General features: G+C 44.8%; 1 protein-coding gene across 1 annotated transcript; it reads right to left on the reverse strand.

Annotated features, from left to right (window-relative positions):
* Nucleotides 1-7,423: 7,423 nt before the first annotated feature.
* Nucleotides 7,424-23,189, reverse strand: VPS37D (VPS37D subunit of ESCRT-I). Its single transcript, XM_088152402.1, has 4 exons — nt 23,016-23,189; nt 18,667-18,838; nt 14,842-14,924; nt 7,424-11,867 (listed from the first exon to the last, which is right to left on the reverse strand). Exons 1-4 carry the CDS (start codon nt 23,142-23,144, stop codon nt 11,388-11,390), a joined length of 864 nt encoding a protein of 287 aa, XP_088008528.1. The 5' UTR covers nt 23,145-23,189; the 3' UTR covers nt 7,424-11,387.
* Between the last annotated feature and the right edge of the window lie 2,381 nt (nt 23,190-25,570).

The raw sequence follows: 25,570 nt of genomic DNA on the forward strand, positions 1-25,570 counted from the left end.
CTTGGCAATTTCCACCATTTTGCATCCAGTTTGCTCTGTGTTTCTTGGTCTTTGATGGTCTCTTTTTACAATCATCCTTAACAATTTATTTGAATTTATTCCACAGTTTCTCTGGTTCCCTATCAGTAAGGTTCCTGACATTCTCCTTGGTAAAGGTGAATATATACTCAAGACCATATCGTGAAAAGTGGTTGATGTTGTTCTTCCACTTTAGCTTGGCTTGAAGAATGTGTTAGTAATGAAGAAATAATTGGACTGGCAAAAACTGACAAGTTGTTCTCTTTCATTTTGGCTTCCTAAGCCATACAGTCCAACCATATTTTCCTCCTCTCTGTTTCCAACTTTGGCATTCCAGCCACCCACCAGAAGCAGCACATCTTGCTTGCATATTCTGTTGATTAGAAATTGAACTTGACCATACAACTCGTCAACCTCCTTTTCTTCTGCATCAATGATTGGAACATAAACTTAGATTATGATTATATTAAAGGGTTTTCCGTAGTCTAATTCATATTATTTGGTCACTGACTGCATTGTATCCAAGCACTGTATTGCTTGGTGTATTCATTGCTGTATCTTTCCTGACTGTGAAATCAGCACTGTTTCTTCTGTGTTTTTTATGTCAGTGTCCAATCCACTCCATTTTAATTTGTTGATGCCTAGCATGTCAGTGTTTAGTCAATTAATTTAATCTTTCACTGTATTGAACTTTCTATATTCCCAGTGTAATTCTGTCTTTGCACTTGGGATTTTCTTTTTCTGAATGGCAACTCAGCAAGTAGATGTTTGAAGGGCTTTAATCTAGCTCATCATAAATACTTCTCTCTCTCTCTTTCTCTTTCATTTTAGAGGCTGCCCCATTCTAAACAACTTTGGGCAGGTTACATATTAACAGTCATGAACAATTAAACAATAAAAAGAATAACACAGCACAACACCTCCAAAGGCAATGAGCTCATCAACCATCCTACCCCCAAGCCTAGGAGCAAAGCCAGGTTTTCAGAGAGTTAAAAGCATCCTCAAGGTGGGAGCTGTACAGATCTCTGGGGGGATGTTATTCCAGAAGATAGGCACCACAACAGAGAAGGCACACTTCCTAGGTCCCGATAGATGATATGGTTTAATTGAAGGGACCTAGAGAGCATCCTATGCCATCAAGGGCTTTATAGGTGATAATCAGCACCTTGAGTTGCACTTGGCAGCCAAATGGCAACCAGTGCAGCTCACAAAGCAGCAATAATACATGAATGTACCATGGTACACCCATCACTGCCCATGCTGCCACATTCTAGACCAGCTGAGCTTCCAAATAGTCAAGGACAGCCCCATGCACAGCATGTTGTAGTAGTCCAGTCTTAAGGTGACTAGGGCATAAGTAATTGCCTGAAGGGCCTCCTGATCTAAGAATGGGTGGAATGGCCACCTGCTCTTCAAACAGGAGCTGTGAGTTGAGGAAGATGTTGAATGCCATCTGACCTAAGGGACCCAACATCTAGCATTATATCATCAATCACTTTATATTATCTATCCATGTGATTTTTTTTTTTTTGGTAAAATACAGATGTAGTTGACCATTGTTTTCTCCCTGCATGGTATGAAATGACCCCTTTGCCATTGTCACTAAAGTAATCATTCATTTCCAGCATTTTCCTATATCACTACTGCCTGATATAAGTGCCAGCTTGCTTTAGCTGGGCAACTGGGATGACCTTCACCCCTTGGGTGACCCTGCTGGGACTATATATTTTTGGTATACCTGTAGTCCTTGCTTAACAACAATAATTGGAACTGGAAACTCTGTCACTAAGCAATGCGGTTGTAAAGCACATCATGTGACTGCACCAACTTATGATGGCAATTATGGCAGTTCCAGTTGTCATTGTTAAGCAAATCCCACATGGTTGTTAAATGTGACATCACATGACTGCCATTTGCAACCTCTTGCCTGCTTCCCCACTGACTTTGCTTGCCAGAAGCCTGCAATGAAGATCACAAGTGGTGATCATGTGACCGGAGGGACGCTGTGATGGCCACAATTATGAGGACTGGCTATAAGTCTCCTTGTTCAGCGCTGTCATAACTTCAAATGGTCACTGAACGAGTGGTCATTAAACCAGGACTACCTGTACATTCCTGACATTCTTTACTCATTCCTACCATGATCACCCCCATGATGAGGCAGCACAGCAGGACTTGAGGGGGTTAATAAACCATGTTATTAATCAAATACACATATTAAATACGTGTATTTAATGAGCCCTAAGTGACAAGATACAGTGGTTGCAGCATAATATTCAGTATATAAACTATAAAGCTTGAAGGAATTGCTATCTAACCAGGTTGTGTATTTGTTGCAAAGACATTTCAATCAAACTTTGTGGAAAGTGAATCGCCGATAGTAAAAGTGGGCAGCTCAGAGTCCTTCTGGATTAGAGTGGTATATAAGCCTGAGTAAATGAATAAATAATAAATAGAGCCTTCTCTTTCTACTAACAAACAACGCAAAACACAGCCTGGAACATTATCTTGAACATGGGATGGATCTCCCTTCAAGATCTTCAGATCCCTAAAGCTACTTTGAGTCTTCAGAAATAATTTCTCGATGGTTTCCCTTCTGCCTTCTGTGTTTTCTTATTACTACTGTTGGTTTGTGGTTTTATCCAGTGCTTGTTAATTAAATGCACATTCCATGTTTTGTTAGTAGCAATATTTAAAATACTTCCCCCCCCTTTCAAAAACAGTCACTGTTTACCCGACTTGTAGCACCTCGCCAATATTTTGTCTGGTGCTTCCCCTAAACAGCATGGACGCCCGTGCCAAGGGAACTCTCTGCCAGCTGCTCCCATTCTGTGCACATGAGCCCTTGGTGATGCAGATTTCTGTGTGATTGACATTCCCTGCCCATTTATCTGGAGGGCTCCAGACTGCTGGCCTGAGTCCTTCCAATTGATCCCAGCCCGTGTGGAATTAATACAGAGCTTAAAAATGCAAGCATCAGCTCGCTTGTCTGTTGGCTCCTGGCCACCAAGGAAAAACTGAGGCTAATGGAAAGCCCATGGAGTGGAGTGATCAAGGGTTGGAGCTGGGCCAGGGAGACCCACTTTCAAGTCTGTGCACAACCATGAGTGACTCCGGGCCAGACAGGCACTCTCAGTCACACCTCACAGGACTGTTATGGGGATAAACTGGGGGGAGTCTACTACTTAAGCTCTCCAAGGAAAGAGACAATATAAACCCAAAAGTGACTAGGAAAATTAGTTGCTTCAAGGCAAATATTCTCAGATAACTGCTTTGGTGGCCATTAACTCCCTGTGATTTCTAACTCAGTGTTTCTCAACCAGTTGCCAAGACTGAGAAACATTGTTCTAACTATTTCTGAATGCTACCCTTTCCTGACTCTAGAAGATCATCTTTCCCAATCTCCCCCTTTCTTAGAACCTTCTTGTATGGTTGCCTCTTCCGGGCTACAGTGAGGCTGTACTTAGAAAATTCTTAATCAGATTAGGTGAAGATTTAGCACAGTGTTCTCAACCTTAGCCATTTTAAGACGTGTGCACTTCAACTCCCAGAATTCCCCAGCCAACATGCTGGCTGGGGAATTCTGGGAGCTGAAGTCTACACATCTTAAAATAGCCAAGGTTAAGAAACATTGATCTAGCAGATGCATTCTCATAACATACTAAGCTTAGTCCTACCCCTTTAGATTCTTATAATTTTTTATAGATACAGTACTTTCTGCTTTTATATCTTCCAGCTTTTCATGGTTTTTTTTAGACTCTGATGTATCTTCTATGCTTTTTAATTGACTGTACCCCATCCTCTTTATGCTGGTTTATGACCATAATGAAGATTTGATTTGATTTACTAAGCTTAGTTACAGTTAATGTGGGTTAGATTTTGGGGGGTATAGATTGCAAATCCAATCCAGTTGGCTAGTTTATGGTTGAAGATATTAGGTGAACTCAAATGACAGCTTCACTAACCAGGTTAACCATGTTGCCTGAACAGCATCTGAAGTGTTTGTGAACATTCTATGGTGTTTAGTGTTCTGTCATGATAGACATGGGAGACAGGATATAAAAAGCAGAGCAATGCATGACAGGTTGTTTTTGTAAGCATCAGAGATGGGATTCTACCATAAGATATTAAATATTATTGCAACCAACCTGATATAAATGCCAGAGCAGCCCAATTTTTAAATGCTAGGCATGTCTCATTTCATAGCAACTATCAAATGGCATCAGACAGAAAATAATAAATGGATGTCCACAGAGGAGGCAAGAGGAGCAAGTGACATCATGTATGTCATTACATCATCCACCAAGTGATGTGAATAATGTAATTCACCCCTAATTCACATCATTTGCACAATGGCATCATTACTGGATTCAGACACTGTGCTAAGTCCATGTTCTGGAATACTTGGTTTTGGTTTAGTGCATTGTGTGAACCCAGCCACTTTTATATATTCAGTCAACGATAATTAACTGAATCATGGCTTAGCTCTCTGTTCAGTCCCAGCTTCACTAATACTGATTTTGAATAGTGGGCCAATGATGCCAAAAGTAGCAGTGGAATGGAATGAGCTGCCATGGTAGATACTGATCCCAACGCAAGGGTTCATGCAGTCACCCCTAAGCAAAGCTCAGCCTCTTCCAAGCTCATCCTTCGACAGCTTTGCTTTGGGAGTGCGGAATGATCCATTTGTATTAGATGCAGAGCCTAACGGGATGGATATAAAAGCAGATCAACACCTCACATTGAGATCCAGAGGAAACCTCTGACTGGGCTAATCTCCACTTTACCAGCCTTGCTATTTCTTCCAAAGGCCTTTATAACAAGTAGAAGAACAGAGCAATAGAGAAGTTTTGTTGAATCTTTTCTTTAATGCATGTGATATTAATTTGGGGTTTACTCAGTTGCAGGGCCCTAAGAGATGCATCCATAGGGCTCCACGTTTAGCTCTAGCAGGATCTATTCACCCAGTCACTGGATGCTTGATTAGAATGCAAGACCCATCTACCTTCCTTGTTCACCACCAAGACAGTTCAACACTTTGTATTCCTCCTGATAAAAATCTGCCTCCCTGGATTTTAATCCTAAGGCCTTCCTCTTCCTTTCTTTTCTCAGATTCTTTAAGAAGCCTGAGAAGTTAACTATTGCAAAAGTGTACCTGATACTGAATTTCTAGAAAAAGGCAGAAAATTATGTTTTGGGGTCATAAAATAAGGCCACATGTGGTCTAGTGATTAAGACACCAGGCTAGAAAGCAGGAGACTCTGAGTTCTAGTCCTGTCTTAGGCATGAAAGCCAGCTCAGTGACTTTGGCCCAGTCATTCTCTCTTAGCCCAACTCACCTCACAGGGTTGTATTGTGGGGAAAATAGGAGGAAGAAAGAGTATTAGGTATGTTTGCTGCCTTGAGTTATTGATAAAAATAAGAAAGGTGGGATAAAAAAATCTAAAAAAACCCCCATCATAGTTATGTTGAGAGGAGATCCACTGGCAATTCCTACCAATTTCCATTGGGATCAAAAGTGGCATTCTGCACTGAAATCTTTCCTTGATGTGTGTAATCTATGACTCAGCAATGAGGGAACTGAAGTCATAAGTCTACTTTTGTCCCACCTTTCTGGCATAGAGCTCAGTGATCCCATTTTATCTACACAACAACCCTGCAAGATATGTTAGACTAAGAAAGATAGTCCCATTGGCACACTCATCCAGTAAACTCTGCTGAATGAGAATTCAAACTGGATCTCCAGGATCAAATTCAGTTTGGGGGTCAGTTTAAAAAACCAAGATGCCGAGGCTTAAACACGCTATTCTTTATACTGTTCCTTCATTTCAGGGCTGTGGGGGAATATAGTTTTTGTTTTGTTTTTTTGGTATTTGTCAATTGCAGAGGTCTAAGGTCATAAATAATATTGTTGTATTAATAGTAGCAATTAATAAGAATAAACATGTCACTTTAATTATTTTTTCCGAATTGTTTTGCTCACATTTGTCTCAAAAAGCTTTAAAGCAATCTTCTAGGGGTAGGTCAATTATCACTGACTCCCTATTATATATAGCAGATGGCAATTGGTGACTTATCTAGACCACCTATTGACCTCATATACTGCTTTATTTAGAACATGGATATGGTGTCTACAACAGCTCTGAACGGCTGAGCTCTTGCACGAATCCAGCCATTAGATACAGTCCAAGTCATGATGCTTATTTACTTCCGTTCAGTCCCCTGCAGACCATTGGGGAGACCGGCCAAATTCAATGCACCCCAAGGTACAAACAATATTTTCATTCAATCAGGCTTGATTCACACCTTCCTTCCTACTTTCCCCCTTCAGCTGACCCGGTGCTCCGGCCAAATTCTAACATGCAGCAACAGCCAGATCGCGCTGTCTCCCAGGGGCTTCTGCTGCCCCTGATCCTACAGGATCAAACCTCCCTCGTAGCCAATTGCCGAGATCACCCGGTGGTGCCTGTGGAACTCTCAGCTGGATTGGCATCCGATCAGCAGAGGGCACTGCTAGGGTCTTAAGGGGGGTGTTCTTTTCCCTGGTGGCTGTGTTCAGTACTCTCCCCAACATTTGGGGAATTAATTCACACTTCACTTATCTAACAGCCCTTCACTTCCGCTCTATAAAGCAGCGTTTCTCAATCTTGGCAGCTTGGGGATGTGTGGACTTCAACTCCCAGAATTCCCCAGCCAGCAGGCTGGCTGGGGAATTCTGGGAGTTGAAGTCCACACATCCCCAAGCTGCCAAGGTTGAGAAATGGTGGTATAAAGACACATGTATCTGGGCTGCTCCAATCCGGATGACCACTTGATAACAAGCAAAGGACTCATTTTTCTGTGGGGAGTTTTTGCAGCTCGGATACACTGTGCCTGGTAGTAGCAGATGACAAACGATAATGAAAAGCCAAGTCACGTTATGCTTTCAAACAAAGCTGGCAAAGACTGCCCACAGTCTGACATGCATGCTTCCGGAATGAATATGTGCTGATCTGAATGTGCAACCGTAGCGGTAAACATAGTCACTTTCTGAATTGGCTTAAAATGCTAGATACTAGTAAAACAGGATCGAGTGGTTGGTCATTCAGCTTGTTGTGGAACCAAGGCCATAATCTTAAGCCCTGCTATGATTGTTTTGGGCATAGCATGATACGTAACCACAGCAAGGAGAGGTGCAGACCCAGTCTTGGAGATTCCTGCTGAGGAAACCTGAGCATAAAGGGAAGAGCGACAAATATTCTGCCTTCATGCCAAAAACATGGCCCTCCCCGGTTCCTTCCCCACATACAGAATAAGAAAGCTTTTGAAAATGCCGCATACAGAAATGTAGTATTTAAATTTATTCCAAAGAACATTATATATATATATATATATATATATATATATATATATATATAATCTCCACATTTATGTTTCCACACTTATGTTTCCAAAAAACATTACATGGAAAAAAACGTTCACGAAGACAGCATGAGGTCTACCTTGAAGCTGCTGGGGGGCACTGCCAGAATCGGATGAGCCCTGGGAAAGACACCCCCCCCCCTTTCACACATGTATAAAGTTTTGCAGCAAGTCCCCAAAGGAAAAAAAACCCAGTTCCGGCTTGTGCCTTATGTCATTGAGGGAGGGGATCCAGTGAAGTCCGAGAGGTAGAGGAGACTGGAAGTGCCCCTCCTCCCCTCCTGTCCCTTCCATCTTGTGGAAAAATTGAAGGAGCAGATTTACATTCCAAGAGCGTGTGGCCTCCAGGCTTGTTTGAGATACTGAGGATTGTTTTCGATGGTAGGACCGGTTTGCGCTTTTTGTCAATGAGAACCCACACCTGCTTCCCACCCAAGAAAACCAGGATCTGGGCACCTGCCAAGGGCCCAACCAGGTTATCATAGTAGGTTGTTTTGTTTTTTGAACCTAGCCATCAAAAATAAAAACAATTCAGCATCAATGCTAGAAAACTAGTGACTTTAAATTTGCATGCATTTAAATGAATGAACATATACTTGAGAAATGGCCTTCTCTTGTTCCCTTTTTCTTGGGAGCTGAAATAGATTTGAGTGGAAATTTTCAAGCAAATGTTGGTAACTCAAACATCCTTGTAAATGCTGGCACAAATATTCTCCTAATGTAATGCCCTCTTCCTCTATTCTTTCTTTCTTTTTTGGTAATTAAATTGTGGAGGCAAACTCATGAATGAGGTGTCTAACATTGGCTGTAAGACATGAGAGCATAAAACAAATCTTCTCGTTTCAGAGGCAGTATACCTTTAAGAAATAGTTGCTGGGAGCAAACTCCTAAAAGATGCTCCATTCATGGGCTTTCCCGAGCCTTCTGATTGGCTGCGGCTGTTACAAAGACAATGCCAGACCAGATACATTGGGCCTTGCGTGTGACCCATCCGCATGAATTATAGATGCTGCTGGACTTAAAGGATGCAGGGGAAAAACTGCCTGCGAAATGTTGAACTTGGCCAATGAATACGTCGAACAAAACTTGGCTCACATTTTCTGGCAAAAGACTCTTCTTTTATATTAAACACAGCATTTGAAAATGGAGTTTCTTTCCAACCGAATTTTGGAGTTTGAAATTTCAGACTGAGTTGGTGCAATGATTTATTTTAGCTGTCCAGCATCTTACCTCTGAGGAGACAGGAAGGGAGGACTTCTCAGGGACGGCTTGCATTGCGTTGCCTCAAATGCCCTCCCCCCCCCACCCGCTTTTACTCTTCATTCACCCTGCTGTCTGGGTTTTGTAGCTGGCCCTTGCAGAAAAAAATAGGTTATTGTACTCACTGGCTGGTGAATCTAATGGAGAAAATATAAAAGGCAGGAACTGAACTGGGGATTGTCTACATTCCAGCTTAGGAGAGCAATCTGAGACTGGTCTCCTGGCCTAATTGGGGTGAGAACAGGATAAGGTTTCAGTTCTGGGAGATCTTAAATGCTGGTGTTATCTCTAACTATGAGCAGAGATTCTTTCCTTCATTGTGATCATCCTCCTTCTCTCCACCCCGTGCTCGTTCCCAGGATGATTGCTATTAAGGAAAGGCCTGCACCCCCCTCCCACAGCAGTCCTTGGCGAGTTGGGAAATGCCCCATATTTGGTGTGCGTGTGGGGGGGAAATAAGATTCCTTTTTAGATTTCACCACCTTCCCTTTTCTTTTTAGAAAAAAGCGGGAACACTGAAATCCAACAACTGGAAAGGGTGGCAGCAGTTTTTCTAAGGCTCTCTCCCACTGCAATAGGGCTTCTGACCTTCTAGCCTAGTACAAAGTTCAGGGGGTAGTTTTGCAGCCCTGGATTTGAAAAGATGCCCAATATGTCTTTCCTGGTACACATTTCCATTCCCTCACCCCTGACCAGCTGCGGTGGGCTCAGTTGTAGGACGTCATTACCCACTGAAGCAGGAAGTAGCTGTTCCTCACATGGTGAGCCCAGGCAGTCTGTATCCTGCTTTTTCCTCACAGTCACGCCTTTCCCACTTCCTAGTCACAGGCCACCCAAAGTCCCTTTCCCTAGTACAGTGTTTCTCAACCTTGGCCACTTTAAGATGTGTGGACTTCAACTCCCAGAATTCCCTAGCCAGCATGGCTGGCTAGGGAATTCTGGGAGTTGAAGTCCACACATCTTAAAGTGGCCAAGGTTGAGAAACACTGTGGGAATGACGCAGTCAGGGGCAACCACTCCACACTAGCCCAGCTATCCTTCTCTAAATGGCTGTTCTACCACAGGGCTTCACAAACCCGACCTGCTGGAGCTGAAATAAAACCTCATTGCACAGAAGTGAAAAGCGAAACACTTTTGACATTTGAAAGTCACATTTCAGGGTTTGAGAATTTTGATTTTTAAATTCAATTTTGGAGAGAAGCGTTAACCACCACCTTGAACTCAGGCTGAAGAAGGTCATTTATTTTCTGGCCCGCTCTGAGGAGGTCAGAGGGCCGGGTCTGTCCATCGGAAACGGCCGAATGCCCACTTATATCCCAGGCAGTGAAATAATAACAATACTGTATTATCCACCACTTGGAAGGCTACTGCAGAGAGGAAAAGCCAAAGCAGTGATTCACTCAGAGATACTGCAGGCAGCCTCCACAGAGGGGATTATAAAAGGCAATGCATTTTTACATTCTATTCAAGGAGAGCTTTGCTGCTGGACCAGATGTGGAGCAAATGCCTCTGGCACTCCCAGCCGTGTTCCACTTGTTCTGCCATCCTTTCAATGGGATCTTGGCATGGCTAATTTAGGCTGGATTGTACCCTCTAAGTCCAATCGCACCTATAATTGCTTGAGGGGAAGGGATTAATATTAGGAGAACTTTTTTTTTTTCCAATTCAAATCTGCCCTCCCTGCTGCCCCCAGAATTTCATCCTTCAGTTTTTGCAAGCACATTGAATCAAGAGAAAAGTTTGCTTGAAAATATTTCCTTGCTCCTTCCCCCCGCCCCCATCCTGGAAGGCATATTCCCCATAGAGCATTGCGGGGCTGCCTCATCCTCTCCCGTTATGCATACCCTGTTGAGACCGTGTGCCTATGCTGGTACTAACCCATTCTCTAGCCGTGGCATAAACTTTGGGCTAAAATGTTCTACCCTGTGCTTTGCAACCTCACCCCCCCATCACATCAATAGACCCCCTCCCCACTTCAACTGCAGATCCCCCTGCCCCAATAGAAAAAATGAATAGGAAGGGGGGCAATTTAGCTCCTAGTTCCCAAAACTGCCCCCCTCCAAGCAGTTGGCCTACCCCTCCTTTTTCCACCCCTGGAAATGTGCTGTGCTCTATTCCCTACCCCCCTCCCCTGCCATGTATGTTCTCTTCCTACTTGCTACTGAAATGGAGTCCCTTGTGCGATAGAGAAGATCAGTTGGCTGACTGCCTGGGGGGGTGGGGGTAGCACTGCCTGAAATCGATCACACCCAGCATCCAGAAAAGCAACAAGCAGCTTGCAAGGGGTTTTCCCCCACCTAACTCGAGAGATAGGTGTAATGAGTGCATGATGGTGAATTCAGGCTCCCGAAAAAGAAGGGGGGAAGAAGTGACATAACTTTCCTTATTTCTCAAGTGGGAAAGGGGGAGGCAGGGCGCAACTCCCTGCAGTCTCGGCCACCTATACATATAGTAACACTGGATCACCCCAGCCAGCCAAGCTGCCTGGGGAGGTTGGGGATGGTAAGGGGAGGAGTGGAGATGGAATCTAAATTATTTTGGCAGCCAGAGAGAAAAGGGAGCCAGCTCTCTGCCATCAGCCCACCCCCAACTCCCACCAAGTCTGGGAAGGTGGAGTTCTTGGCAGGCTGGCATCACACCTCAGACTCTGGCCCATCGTAGCTGGTGTCAGAGGCTCTGGTCAAAATGTCCTGTTGGCGCTGTGGCAGCTACCGATGCGGTGGCTCTTTCTTCTTCTGCTGGTGAGGCAGGTGGGCCTGGGGCAAGTGGATGTGCCCAATCAGACTCAAGGGGGAGCTCACAAAGTTAGCGGTGGAGTGTGAGGTGGCCAGAGTGGGCAGGCAGCACTTTTGGGGGGCTGCTGTCATGGGGATGGGGAGCACAGCCTCCGATGGGATCAAAAATGCTGGCGCCAAGCGGAGCTGGAAGACCTTGGGAGGTGGCCCATTCTGAGCCGGGGCCGCTTGAGCCAAAGGTGGAGGAGTTGGAAGTGCTGGGGAGACCGCAGGCTGTTCCTCTTCACAGCTTGGGCTTGGCTTTTCAGGAGTTTTTGCCTTTTCCACCTTCAGGATCTCCTGCAGCTTCTCCAGCTGAGTGCGACGAAGATGAGAGAGCATGCGGCTGTGCTGGAAAGACTCCACAAAGGTCTCAATGGGGAGATCCCAACATAGGAACTGCTCCATCTGTTCCTGTGGACACAGGAAAGGAATATGAAAATGCCGTTTGGGATAGTTTGAGTGCCAAGCAAAATTCAACAATCAGCTCTTCCCAGTGGATTTTACTGCTGAGGCACAGACCAACATGGCGCCCTTTCCCATCCATTTACAAAACTTAAGCGAAGTAGTGGGAGTTTAATCTTTACTTGGCAGTAGTGATGGTACAGTGAATTTAAAGGCATAAATTAGCTTAGGAAGTGAAAAGCAGGGATTGTGTTTTCTCCTATAGCATTTTTCTTGTAACACCTCAGGCTCTTCTTAGACACCTGAAATGGGCATTTTTCCTCAGTTCAGATCCAGGACACTTCCTATTCCCTTTGTGGTGGTTGTGGTTAGAGAAATAAATTCCAAACGCATTTCTGGTATTTTTGAGAGCTTTATAAACTTCTACTTGGCTCAGCTTTGCTGAAAATGTATTACAATGTTTAGTAAACAGAGCAAATTAAATGTTGGGTCAATCACTTAGAAATGTAGGCTCATATAGCTTGTTTATAAGTATAGGCTAGATTCCTTCTCCCTCCCTCTCTCTAGCTGTATTTTTAAGCAGCTCCAGCAATGACAGACAATATGTACAGTGGTTGAGAGTGTTGGATTAAGACTGAGAAGATTCAAGCTCAAGTCAACCCACAGCCATGGAAGCTCACTGGGTAACTTTGGGTTGGTCACTCTCAGTACTCCTAAAGTTTTTATTGTGGGAGAAACTGGACAAGGGAATGTTATGTAGGCCACTAGGAGCCTGTGGAGGAAAGTGGGATATAAATCTAGAAAACAAACAAATGAAACCTAGTAGATGTATTCATACAACATGCTAAGTTTAGTCCTTAGTTTTTTGCTGGGTGAACCCAGTCTCTTTAGTTAGTTTATGGTTTAATTTAATTCGTTTGATTTAGGTGCTGCCCAGCTCCAAATGGCTCTGGGCAGTTATCTATCAATCTATCTATCTATCTATCTATCTATCTATCTATCTATCTATCTATCTATCTATCTATCTATCTATCTATCTATCTATCTATCTTACCATTCAAAAACAAACCAGCAAAAACAAACAAACAAACAAATAAAGAACAGGATACAAATCTGGCTCAAAACTCACAAGGGGCTCCAACCACCCTAGCCCAAGGCCCGGAAGAAGAGCCAGGTCTTCAAGGCCCTCTAGAATGCTATCATGGTTTAATGTCTTGTGCAAATCCAAAACATGGCTTAATTCAATAATCAAATTAACTGCATTGTGTGAATGCAGCTTCTGGCACAGTCTTAAAGGGAACTGGTAATTTATTGGCTCAAAAGGTGATTGGGGAGGTTGCAAACTCTAAGGCTACATTCACAATTTGCCAAAGGAATACATGGAAGAGAATGAGACCTGGGACAAGATTACAAACATTGATAGATAACCCAGTTTCTTTCAGTTGTTTTGAACTACAATTTCTGGAACGTTGCTATGTCAGTGGGTGCTGATGGGAGCTGAAGTCCAAAACAGTTGGAGAGTCCCTCACTGCCTATCTCATTTAAGAATGTGAAGCAGTTCTTTCCAAGCAATACAAACCAGCACAAACCTTAACAAACATAATTTGAATCTGGGCTCCCTCTACTTTCTTAGCCCCTTGACCATATTCTTTTGCAGGCAAAGATGCAAAATCCCCTACAAACACACGTGCACACAGACAGACACTGCATGGACACTTAACAGTATCAGTGACTTAGACTGCTAACCCAACAGTGGCATTGGAAAAGGCTTCTCAGTCATTTCTTAATGGAAAAGAAGCTGTTCCAGTCAAAAGCTCTATGATGCTCTTTGTCTCATGGCACGTTCCATTATGAGAAGGGCAGCCTAGGTGGCTGCAATACTAAAGCTCTGCTACAAGCTCTGCTACAAGGAAAGAATCTATAGCTCTGGCTATCAGTAGATGGCAGCACTCAGCTGACTTTGACTGATCTGGAAAGTTAAGTAGCATCAGCCTTGGTTCATACTTGGATGGGAGACCTCCTGGAATTCCAGGGCTTAGACTAGACAGAGAAATTGGGGGGGGAAATCCTAGAAGCAGGCAATGGCAAGCCACTTCCTTATTGTTGCCTAGAAAATAGCATGGATGTGTCCATGGCGTCACCAGATTTGAGCTTGATGCGAAGGAGGCTTTTTTATATATAAATGCCATAGGGACCTATTTGTCCCTACAACCTCATGCCTCACCTCCACTCCAAGTGTCTTGCTCTCTCTCCCAAGGAGGGGACGACGCTCCATAGCTTGAGTACCACTGAAACAGTCCAACATGTTTAATTTGATATTTTTCGTTGATACGATAATAGTAATAACATAAAGGAAGGGTTCGCACAACACACTGAACCTGGTTACTCAACCCATTTTCTGGATTTGCACAATACATTGAACCTAAACTAACCAAATAGGTTGAGTGCTCAACTAAGCCATAAAAAAAGTAAAACAAAAAATGCTAAAGTTAACCCTACCCAAGTTTGGTATGTTGTGCAAATGCAGTCACTAGGTCTTTCATCAGCCTGGTTAAGTGTGTTGTGTGTCTGCAACTATAGCCAGATAGATAGTTCGTGCTAGCTAAAAGGCTGTTCAGAGCTCCATGCTGGCCACAAGCCAATTCTTCAGAGATGCAGTTTGGAAAAGCCGTATCACTGCACCTCACTGAAGCCCAAAGTTCACGCAACAGACGAGGCCCCTTTCTCAAGCTTGGATAGAAAGAAAGGAAGACTCTGTTTCCCTTCCTTGTCCGTCACACCTCTGTCTTTCCTGGCACAGGCCAGAAGAAGTTTGGGAATTTGACCTCTGATGGGATGGCGTGGAGAAAGGTGGCCTACGGGCACTTTCCTCTTATCTCTACGTGGGCAGAAGGTGCAGAGAAACATTCATCCCTTTTATAAAGAAGAGTATTTCTGGGAGCAGGCTTGGAGAACCCTGCCTGGCTTGCTCCTCATAACTCACCTCCACTTTGGCCTCCACGCTTTCCAGTTCAGCCTGTAGTCTGCTCAGGGCGTTCTCTGGAGTCCACTTTGCCACACACGCGCCTGTGGGACAAAGGGCAAGCTCAGCTTTAGCACCCACGTCAGCCACTTGTGCCGTGATCCTTGTACCCTGGCAGGAAGGAAATCCCAAATGGGGGGGGATCCCCAATCTTTACAAGCAGAATATAATCCCAACAGAGAGACTATAATAGTGCCTTCAACTTCTGTCTCCTCCTTCTCCTGTTGGAGGGGGACTAGAAGCCTAAGTCCTACAGGGACTGCTTCAGAGACAACGTGTTTAGCTTTGAGGAAAGATGACCAAGGGAGGATAGGATAACCTTTGTCAAGTACCTGGAGGGTCATCACAAGAAGACGGTCAAGGCTGCTCTCTCTCATTCCATACTGCAGGACATGGGATACAGTAATGGATTTAAGTTACAGGAAGGCCTGATTTAATGTTAGACAAAACGTCCTCACAGTCATGTACTTGAGATAGGCGGCCAGATGAATCAATCAAATCAAATCAAATCAAATTAAATCAAATCAGATCAATCTGGGGGTGTCTCAAAAAAGCCAAGACGGTGAGTGTGACTGTGCAATGGAAGCCCCCCCCCCTTTTTTATGTGTGTGACATACAAAAAGGGAGTGGGACTTCAATCAGCTAGTCACAATCACCATTTTTGGAAACCCTCCCCCTGCCCACAGATGCCCCAGCACTAGGGTCTAAATGGCCCCTTTCAACTTCAAGTTTCATGATTCAATTGGAGCTTGTAAAAGAATTGTAGGGGTGGCTTCAGGTTGGCTCTTGTGTTCACAAACGTTCAAAGAATTAGACGGATTTGCTTATTTACAGTATTTATATACTGCTGACTCTAAAGGTAGTCCTCGACTTATGACCACAATAGGGACTGGAAAATTTGACATTAAGTGGTGCAGCCATTAAGCGAGGCATGACGTGACCACACCTGATTTTATGACATTTTTGCAGCAGTCGTTACATGAATCATTGTGATCTTTAAATGAATCACATGGTCATTAAGCAAATCATGTGGTTGTTAAATGAACCACGCGGTTCCCCATTGATTTGGCTTGTCAGAAGCTGGCTGGGAAGGTCGCAAATGGTGATCACATGACCCTGGGATGCGGCAACCATCGTAAATACATGCCAGTTACCAAGCACCTAAATTTTGATCACGTGACCACAGGGATGCTGCAACAATCATAAACGTGAGGACCGGTCGTAAGTCACTTTTTTCAGCATCATCGTAACTTTGAACAGTCGCTAAACAAATGGTTGTAAGTCGAGGACAACCTGTACATGGATTTCTGGAGGTTTACAAAGCTGAACAAAAACCAGTAAAACTTAAAATAAGTAACAAAACTACACAAAACATCCCAGCATCTGTATTGACTAATCACATCCAATTCTTAAAAACTGCAAATTAATTAATACTATTAAGAGGTTTGCAGAAAAGCCCTGCTTTGACTGCCTTCTTGAATATCTACAGGGAGGGTGCCAGCTGGCTCTCCAGGGGTAAACCATGCCATAGGGATGCAGCTTCAACTGAAAAACTCTCAACTTTTGTTGCCCCTCCCCTAATATCACTAGAGAAGAAGAGAATCTCAAAATTCCCAACTTGTGACAAACACACCAGGTAGGCTGGTTTTACCAGAAGGAAGTACTCTTACAAGCAACTCAATGCTGAGCCATTTGTCGTTTGTAGTTTAAAACCAGGACTTTAAATTGTACTTGCAAGCCTGTCAAAAGCCTATGCAATGATTGTAGACCTGGTGTGGATGACACTGATGGCTTTTACCCACCAGCAGATGAGTAGTTGTGTCTGTACCAGCAGCAACTTCTGGATGTTCTTCAAAGGCAGCCCATCCAGAGCTCACTGCAGTCGTCAAATAGTTAAAACTGTGTCTGTATCTTCTGGAGACAAGGTAGCCCTTGATTCCAGGTCAATCATGAAAGGAAAAGAGGGACGGGGGTCTCAGCAGCTGGCTCCGCATCTGATCTCCTTCCACACACACGTCCTCCATTTCCCAAAATCTAGATCAGTGTTCTCAACTTTAAGACATGTGGACTTCAACTCCCAGAATTCTCCAGCCAGGTTGAGAAACACTGATCTAGATCATATCTAGGCTGGGTTTGCATAGACGCTTATCCAATCCAGTTAAAGGCATAATGACTGTGTCAGTACAGCACATGAAGCTTGAGGAATTTTAACTCTGATTAGTTTTTCATGCATGTTACGCATGAAACCAGTCAGTTTGATTGAATTATGGTTTGGTATGTAATGCAAAGCCAGAAATGGGTTAATTCAATAATCAGTTTAAGCATGGCTGGACCCAATGCCACCAAAGCCAGCAACTACAGAACTCTTTCTCCTCTTTTCCTTAGAATGTCAAGAGTTACTCAGCCAAATCATGGCTTGCTTTAATCATGATTTATTCAATAAACCCAGTTGACATCCTGCACATTCAGCTATAAATCATGGTTTACAAACTACAATAATAACAAGCTCAAATACAAATAAGCAATTCACATTATTGGCTTAGCAGCAATAATGAACCCCGTTTCTATGTTAATGCTGGGACAACGGGAGGGAACCTTCCCAGCTCTGTCCCTTGTACTTCATAAGCTGTCTTTTCTATGTGGTTAGGGAATCTTGCAGAGTGATAACTCTACATCATGCGTCAAACATCCCCCATGTTACAGGAGAAGAGAGGATAGGTGGGTTTGTGTTCTGCTACGCCCTTTTTCTTTCTGTCTGTCTCTTTCTCCAACCACAGGGAGGGTTTATATAAAGCAATGTGGTCACCAAGAGGTGTCTCCCCAAATGCCATGTACTCAAGCTGGAATCTGTAATCCAAACACAATGAAATGACATATCTCTCATTCACATGTTGCATTTATAGTCGAAGAAATACTTCAGTGTCCAGAGCAAAGAAAGGCTTATAGTATAAAGCTGCAGAGCCTCCACTTTGCATACTCCTCCTCTTTTCATCCTTCTGGTTCCCAGGGAGCAGGGGGTAAGAGGAAGTGGGGAAAGGGGATCTACATGCTTGCAGTAAGTTGAAATTCTATACAGGTAGTCCTTGCTGAATGACCATTCATTTAACAACTGTTCAAAGTTACGACAGTGCTGAAAAAAGTGACTTACGACCAGTCCTCACACTTACGACCATCGCAGCATCCCCATTGTCAAGTGATGAAAATTTTGGTGCTTGGCAACTGGCATGTATTTACAACAGTTGCAGCACCCTTAACAACTGCATCACTTAGTGATGGAAGTTCCAGTCCCAATTGTGGTTGTAAGTCGAGGACTACCTGTAATACCAACTGTGATCATTGACCAGGTCCACCCATTATGAACAAGACAAAACTTACAGAAGCAATGTTCCACTCCCGAGGAATGTGATGCATGAGCTACAGCTAACTATTATCAACTGGTCCACTTTTGGAATCCTTGCAAGGTAGGCTTAGTTAAATGGAAGGCAGGCTGTCATGAATGAAGCCCTTTTGCTTAAAGCTGCTCTCAGGGCTGCAAAAGTCCAGACCACTAGCAGATGTGTTGCCCTCTGCTGATCATCTAGATCAGTTTCTCAACCTTGGCAACTTTAAGATGTGTGGACTTCAACTCCCAGAATTCCCCAGCCAGAAGTCCACACATCTTAAAATTGCCAAGGTTGAGAAACACTGATCTAGATTTATGCAGCCCAGATCCAATAGCCCTATCTTTGCTTCTATTCTAGGAGGTGGTGGGGTGGGGGAGAAAGGGGGATGCCAACTGTTGCTCACCCAAGCGCTGCTGCTTGTCATGACAGATTTCTCGTAGCTCCTGCAACTCCTGGTATTTGATGGCAAGGGAAGCTTTGCCATTCTCTAGCCGAGGCTGCAAACCCAAATTTTGCTTGGCGAGGTTATAGTTGGAAGCTAGGTGCATCTCCCGCTCCAGCTGAAGGTTCTGGAACTGAAAAGACACATATTTATTGAGAGTTTGGGCCAGTCTGAAAGGTCTCTGTGTGGTCATCTGTTGAGGTGGTCAGAGTTTCTTCGGGTTCTGCTAGCCTTCACGGTCATCCCGGTCATCCCGGGTTTTTCCCATGAATGCATGGAGGGGAGGATTTGGACTGGTTTTATTACAGACTTATCATCCAAACAGGGAAAGCCACTTTCCCTGTTAAAAACAGCTTGCATGTTTAGCTGCAATACCCTCACCCCACCCCACCCAAATCTAGTTTGATGCTCCTGCTGCTTCTCCTACCTTTTTCTTCAAGCTGTTGCTATACACATCTTTAGATCTAGGCTTCCTTCTGTATCTTGCAGCCTGACTTTCTCATTTGAGCTACCTCTTTGCTAGTCTTTGTTCTGCTTGTCCTTTACTGTACACACTGTTGTCTGGGTTGTATGTTTATAAGGATACAGAATTGCGCACTATGCCTATTGATGGTTCTGCTATCATCATCATCATCACCACCACCATCGTCATTTCTGTTTCAAAATATATCTGATCCCAAACTATACAGATATTTAAGAATTGTAAAATACAATTTGAAGATAGAAATTACATTTTCTTTACAAAGTGATTATGACTGATTCGGAACAAAAGAGTAAAAGAACCAGCTTACTGGCACCCAAAGGGAGTGATTGAGTTCTGGAGTAATGTATTGCAGAGAAATAACTTCCCCACAGGACCCTCAATGGCTGTGTTTATACAACATGCTCAAGCAGGTCACAGAAAGGCTGCCTTCATGCAACATACAAAACTTAATAATGTTAACCCAATGAATTGTGTGGTTAGTTATAGTTCAGAGTGTTGCGCAAACCAGAAAATGGATTAACTTGGTAACCAAGTTAAGTGAGTCATGTGAATACAGCTACCAAGCTGGTCTGAATGGATGCCTGAATTTATCAAAATAATTCTAATTATACAGCAGCTGCCACCAGAATAAAGCATGACTGAAGAATTTTGTGCTCAGAAGTCATGGATTCCAATCTCCTGAATTCATGAAACAGTCGCTTTAGGCAAAAGACCAACTTTTGGCCTTCTACAATCAGGAGCTAAAATTCTTACCTATCTTAGAAGGCTGTTGTACATACAACTAGGAAAAATAACTCTGAAGGATTAGACAAGGGAACCATGAATATACCAATGGCCCCGTTCATACAACTTGCTGAAGCGGTTTTTTTAAAATCCTGGTGGCTGCAGGGGCATATCATGCAAGCTTGATTAATTTTAATCTCGGTTAGGGATTTTGTGTGAGATTTAGTGTGTTGTTCAAATCCAGAAAGTAAATTAAGTGTTAAATGTGTTGTGTGAATGCAATCAGTGGGCATTATGGAACAGTTTCATTCTGGGAGTACAACTAATACTCTGTATTAAAGATGTGGAAGGGAGGGAATTTTTTCCAGCTAAATTCAAACATTAATGTCTGAGGTTGGAGCCAGGTTTTCTCGTGATTATTAAAGTTTTTATAATTTTCCAAACACAACACTTTTGACAGACGTATAGGCCAACTATACACACACACATTATTTTACAGATCTAGTCACGTTTCGTATGCATAAACAGGCCCCAAATGTTTTAAAAGTTGTACATACTCCATGTTTGGATCCCAAAACAATGTACAGGTGGCAACATTATTTATTAGCATTATCTTCCACGTCTTTTTTTCCCATTAATCAGCTGATTGAAAAACAAGTATTTGCCAACTCTTAGCTGTCATGATCTGGTCAATAACATGGACCCTTGAGAAGTTACTCTGGTCTGCTTTTGTTCCTTCATACTGCCAACTCTGAACCCTCTTCATGGAAGGAAAGTAACTCAGGAGCACGGCCAGCTATTCTCTGTCACCGATTGGCACTCAATCACTGAATGCGGTTTACCGTTTCTAGCTACAGCAAGCATAGAGCCACTGTGAGGCTGCCAAAGGATTATTCAGCTAGGCCTGCTGCCCTCATTAAACCTCTGAGCAAGCTGAGTTGTGAGGGCTCATCAAGAGTCTTGAAACTATGATGAATTGCCCTAAACCTAAAAGGCAACATTGTGGGATGGTCTTCTGGTCAATCGAGATCAGTGTTTCTCAACCTTGGCCGCTTTCTGATGTGTGGACTTCAATTCCCAGAATTCCCCAGCCAGCTTCTGGGAGTTGAAGTCCACACATCAGAAAGCGGCCAAGGTTGAGAAACACTGATCTAGATTACATGGTGTATTTGCGGTTCATCTTGTACTTTTCTTCAGTTCGTATTTGGGGAAGACAGATGTGCTTATTGGACCATCTTAGTTAGAGTTATGGGGGCCATTGGTGATGGCAAACTATGGAGAAAGGTCTTGACCATCTTGATGGGCAATTTTTCAAAGGGCATTGGGCTTATGATCTAGTAACTCAATACCTCTGATCACACAACACACTGTCTTGGTAACTGAATTAACCCACTCTCTGTTTTGCACAGGACACTGGACCATAAACTCTCCAAACAGGCTGGATTCACGCAACATATTAAGCCACAAAAGACTAACCAAGGTTAAAATTAACCAAGATTAACACAATGATTGAAAGCAGCCGCTAAGTCTTCTAATTGACCTGGTTAAGGATTTTGTATAAAGGCCACCAGCATCGCCTCGAGAGCACGCCAAGGGCAGTACCCGGCTCGTCTGAACTGACAAAGCTAGAGCAAAAGTGGGGCTATTTTGCCGGCCATTGTTGGAAAAGAGGCGGAGAAGGTGCCTTTCCAAAATCAACAGCCTCAACGTCTCCTTGTGAGGATGGATGACAACATGTGTGACGTTGCAACTGTGAGACCAGGAGCAGACTCCAATGAAGGTCTGGGGGCCACAAAAAGGGGTGGGGAATTCCTGCAATGGGGGGGAGCGAGGAGGAAGTTAGCTGGATGCCAAATAAATAAATAAAGGGGGAGGTTTTGCTTTGTTTCCACGCCTGTCAAAAGGCAAAAATCATACGCCATTTATGATGAAAATGCCTGACATGCTGTGGCACTTAATTCGGCAACCTTTCTCTGTTATCCAGCACAAGACATGTTGCCTGCCTGGCTAGACACAGTCAACACCCCCACCCCCCACCCCCCGCCCGTGTTTCCATGGCTGAGTCAATGAGGCTTTGCTGGATCTCGGGAAAGAAATCCCTTTCTTTTCAGCACAGAGAAACAAAACAGGGTCCGTGGTCACCATTGTGGATGATTTTCGCCAGAGAAAAAGAGGGAAGGGAGGGACTGGTCCAGGATGGGGCTACTCTGTGAAGACAAAAGCACTGAGGCCTTGGGAGCATCCTCCCCCACAGCCATCACACCCACACCTTCCCTGGATAGCTCCATCTCCAGGACCCCAGACAGAGGGAGGCTTCCTCTGGCATTTCTTCTGGCATAATAAAGGGGGTGCATTTCAAAGAGTGCTGGGGGGGAGGCTGCTTTTCAGGGAAAGGAGGGGGTTGAGTGACAGGTGGGTGGAGAAGACCAACATCTGACAACAGCCCACAAAGGGGTCTATAGCATCTCTGGGGGCTAGAGAGGGGGAACCAGAGTAGTACAACACCTGGGTCCAAACCGGATCCCAGTGGCAGCTTTTAGAGGAGGGACAGGGGGTGCCTGTAATCCCTGGAGCTAGCAGAATGGGGTGAGAAGGAGGCAGATCTTCCAAGGGCACATCCAACAGTTGGGGCAAGAAGGCCTCCACCGCCTGGGGCCCAGCTGCCACCTTTGGGTCTTGTGCATTTGGGCCAACAGCTTCTGCGGAAAGGCCGAAGGTCTGGGCATTGTCTCTGGCACCAAGCACAGGCCTGGCTGAACTGGCACTGGCCCCCTCCCGTGCCAGGCTCCCAGCCCCGTGGCAACCAGAGCTACCTTTGCTGCAAAAGAGGTCGGGTGGCACAGCCCCAGGGGTGCCACGGGCAGTCTCGGCGGGCATCGGCGCCCCTTCGGATGCTCGGATTATTTTCCAAGGGGGCGGGGGCGGTCTTTGTATTTGGATGGAGAGGGATGGCTGCTGGGGTCGGGGCAACGCAAGCCGCGGGTGCGTGCAGCAGAAGACCCCGCTGGAAAGCAGGACGCCACCCTCCCGCCGCTCTCCCCCCCCTTCGGAGGGCCCGATCCTCTCTCCGCCTGGGTTTCCAACCCGGGAGCCGCGGCTTTACCTTCCTGCTCAGCTTGACGATGCGCTCGAGCCAGGTTTCGTCCCGCATGAGGGCGCGGAGTTGCGCGGTGCTGAGCGCCCCGAAGCCCAGATCTACCGCCGAGGCCCGCGGGCCCCGATCGCGCTCCATGATGTGGACGGAGCAGACGGAGCGGCCGCACCTGGAGGAGCGGGATCCTGCACCTGCACCTGCACTGCCGCCGCAGACCGCCAGAGGGCGGCCCCGCCGCTCTTAAAGGGGCCGCCTCCGCCGAGCTTCCGTTGTTTCGGCTGGGGAGGGTGGGCGCGGCAGAAAGTCCGCGCAGGCGGCGGCGAAGGAGGGCGTTAATTGCACGTGCCGGGCAGCCCCCTCCTCTCAGAGGAAGAGAGCAGACAAAGGGGAGGGGGCTCTTCTGCCTGGGCGAGGGGAGGGAGATGGAGCGTCTGAGCATGTGTAAAGTACTCACCCCGTCGCCGCGTGTGAGTGATCTCGAGGGGAGAGAAGGAATAAATTTTGCGCCGTGGAAATTGGACTGTTGTCGCTTGGTGGCTACAAGCATGTGTCACCTCCGCCCTGTGCTACCCTTTAGGCAGGCAGGACATGGAGGCAGGAATGCTGACCTACCTCGCCGGCCTGTTGTAAGGTTTAGCCTGTTGCATTTATGTATTACTAATTTATTTAATCCTCTGTCAGCCTTAGAAAGAGCCCAAAGCAGGGTACACAGTACATGGTATCCTCATAACAACCCTGTGAGGTAGGCTGGGCTGGGCAAAATTAACAGGTCCAAGATCATCATCATCATCATCATCATCATCATCATCATCATCATCATCATTGCTCAATTACAAAAGGCAGCTTTACTTGGAACAGCTTACATCCTGCGACGGTACCTTTAAAATTATTAAACAACATCTACCTCTCCCAGTTCCTTGGAAAGGACTCAATAGATGGACAAAAATGCCAAATCCAGTCTAAACATCTGGCTGGCTGTGTGACCAACCATAATAATAATATAAATTTATATGCTGCCTGATTCTGTGAAGATCACCCCGTGAAGCCCATGGTCTGGCGGGGATTTGAACCGAGGCTCCCTTGACCCCTTAACCCCCCTTTTCTGCAATTAGCATTCCTAATAGATGATTTAAGCACCTTGTATAAATCCTTCAAAGTACCAGCTGAAGAGAAACTGCCCTGAATCCTCTTTCCAGGATGGGTGCAGGGAGATAGGATTCTTGAACAAGCATAAAAACGTTGCCTTGGTACACTCAAATCTTGTCTCCCAGTCTGGGTGGCCCCTTGGCATTTGGGAAGCATCTCGCTTGGCTGTAATGCCACCTCTGTACTGAACTTCCTAAATGGCTTTCTGCGAGCTCTTCTGTACCCGTAGCTCCCAAGGCATTGTAAAGACTTGTTTATTTATTTGTTGAATTTACATAGCCACCCCTCTCATGTGACTCTGGGTGGCTCACACGATTAAAATAGCAAAACAAAAAGTGATCGAAACAGTTACAGCAAAACTGTTAAAAACAATTAAAAACTTTAGAATAGAATACACAGGAGAGTGCAATCAAAATCTTATACACAAGACAGCCATTTCGTGGGCCCCATACTTCCATGGGATCCCCATGCCCGATGGCAAAACCAGGTTTTAAGGGCCTTCTGGAAGGTCAGTAGGGTCAGGGCCAGTCTCACCTCAGTGGGGAATGATGACCCAAAGGGTGGGTGCCATGTCAGAAAAGGCCTGTCTCCTGGGTCCCATCACATGAAACTTCTTAGCAGACGGGACCTGTAACGTGCCCCTCCTGCTGTACATGATGGGATGGGCAGGTGTAACTGGGGAGAGGCGGTTCCTCAAATAACTTGGCCCCATGCCGTGTAGGACATTAAAGGTCATAACCAGCACCTTGTACTGAACTGGGAAGCAAGCTGGCAGCCACTGAAACTCACTTTCAACTTTTAAAAAGTTCTCTTCAATTTCAGAAAGCTTTTGAGATGAAGACAGACTTCTAACAATAGCTAAGAAGTGGATTTTAAGTAAAGACCCTCATAAATTAATCCTGACTCCTGGGGTCATTTTCTTGGCAACAGTCAGTAAAGACATTTGCTGCTACTTTCTTCCTGTTTTTTTTCCTAACTTCTCAGTCTGATGCAGCTCTGAGATTTCCTGGTGGTTTCCCATCCAAGGTTGATCCTAACCAGGTTCTGCTTAGCTGAAGATCACCAAGATTGCCTAGGTGTTGCAATTTGCAGTAGGTATGTGGATTTGAAGCACATGAAATAAAACATTTAATTTATTTTTTATTCCATGGGCTCCTTATCTAAAAGCTAAAGCTATGGCTCGTTAAGTGACTGCAATTGGGACCAGCAACTTGGTCGTTAAGCGAAGCAGTCACTAAGTAAAATCGTGACTATGCTTACAATCTTACTTCAGCTTTCCTTTGCTTTACAAACCAGCGAAGGTTGTAAATGCTAGGATTGGCCGCAAAGTTACTTTTTCATCACCATTGTAACTGTGAATGGTCGTTGTATGAGGCAGTTGCTAAACGAAGACTATCTGTAATCACTAATATAACCAA

Source organism: Python bivittatus, unplaced genomic scaffold, assembly GCF_059951505.1.
Source record: "Python bivittatus isolate LINGU-HERP-01145 unplaced genomic scaffold, Pbiv_v1 ctg000690_np1212, whole genome shotgun sequence".
NCBI lineage: Eukaryota > Metazoa > Chordata > Lepidosauria > Squamata > Pythonidae > Python > Python bivittatus.

What these genes read in the sequence shown, in the direction of transcription:
- VPS37D (XM_088152402.1), bottom strand. Translation starts at nt 23,144, where the DNA reads ATGGAGCGCGATCGGGGCCCGCGGGCCTCGGCGGTAGATCTGGGCTTC. An exon ending in TGACAAGCAGCAGCGCTTGG is followed by an intron (nt 14,925 to 18,666) that starts GTGAGCAACAGT and finishes TTTGTCCCACAG; the next exon opens with GCGCGTGTGTGGCAAAGTGG. An exon ending in GCGTGGAGGCCAAAGTGGAG is followed by an intron (nt 11,868 to 14,841) that starts GTGAGTTATGAG and finishes CTGTGTCCACAG; the next exon opens with GAACAGATGGAGCAGTTCCT.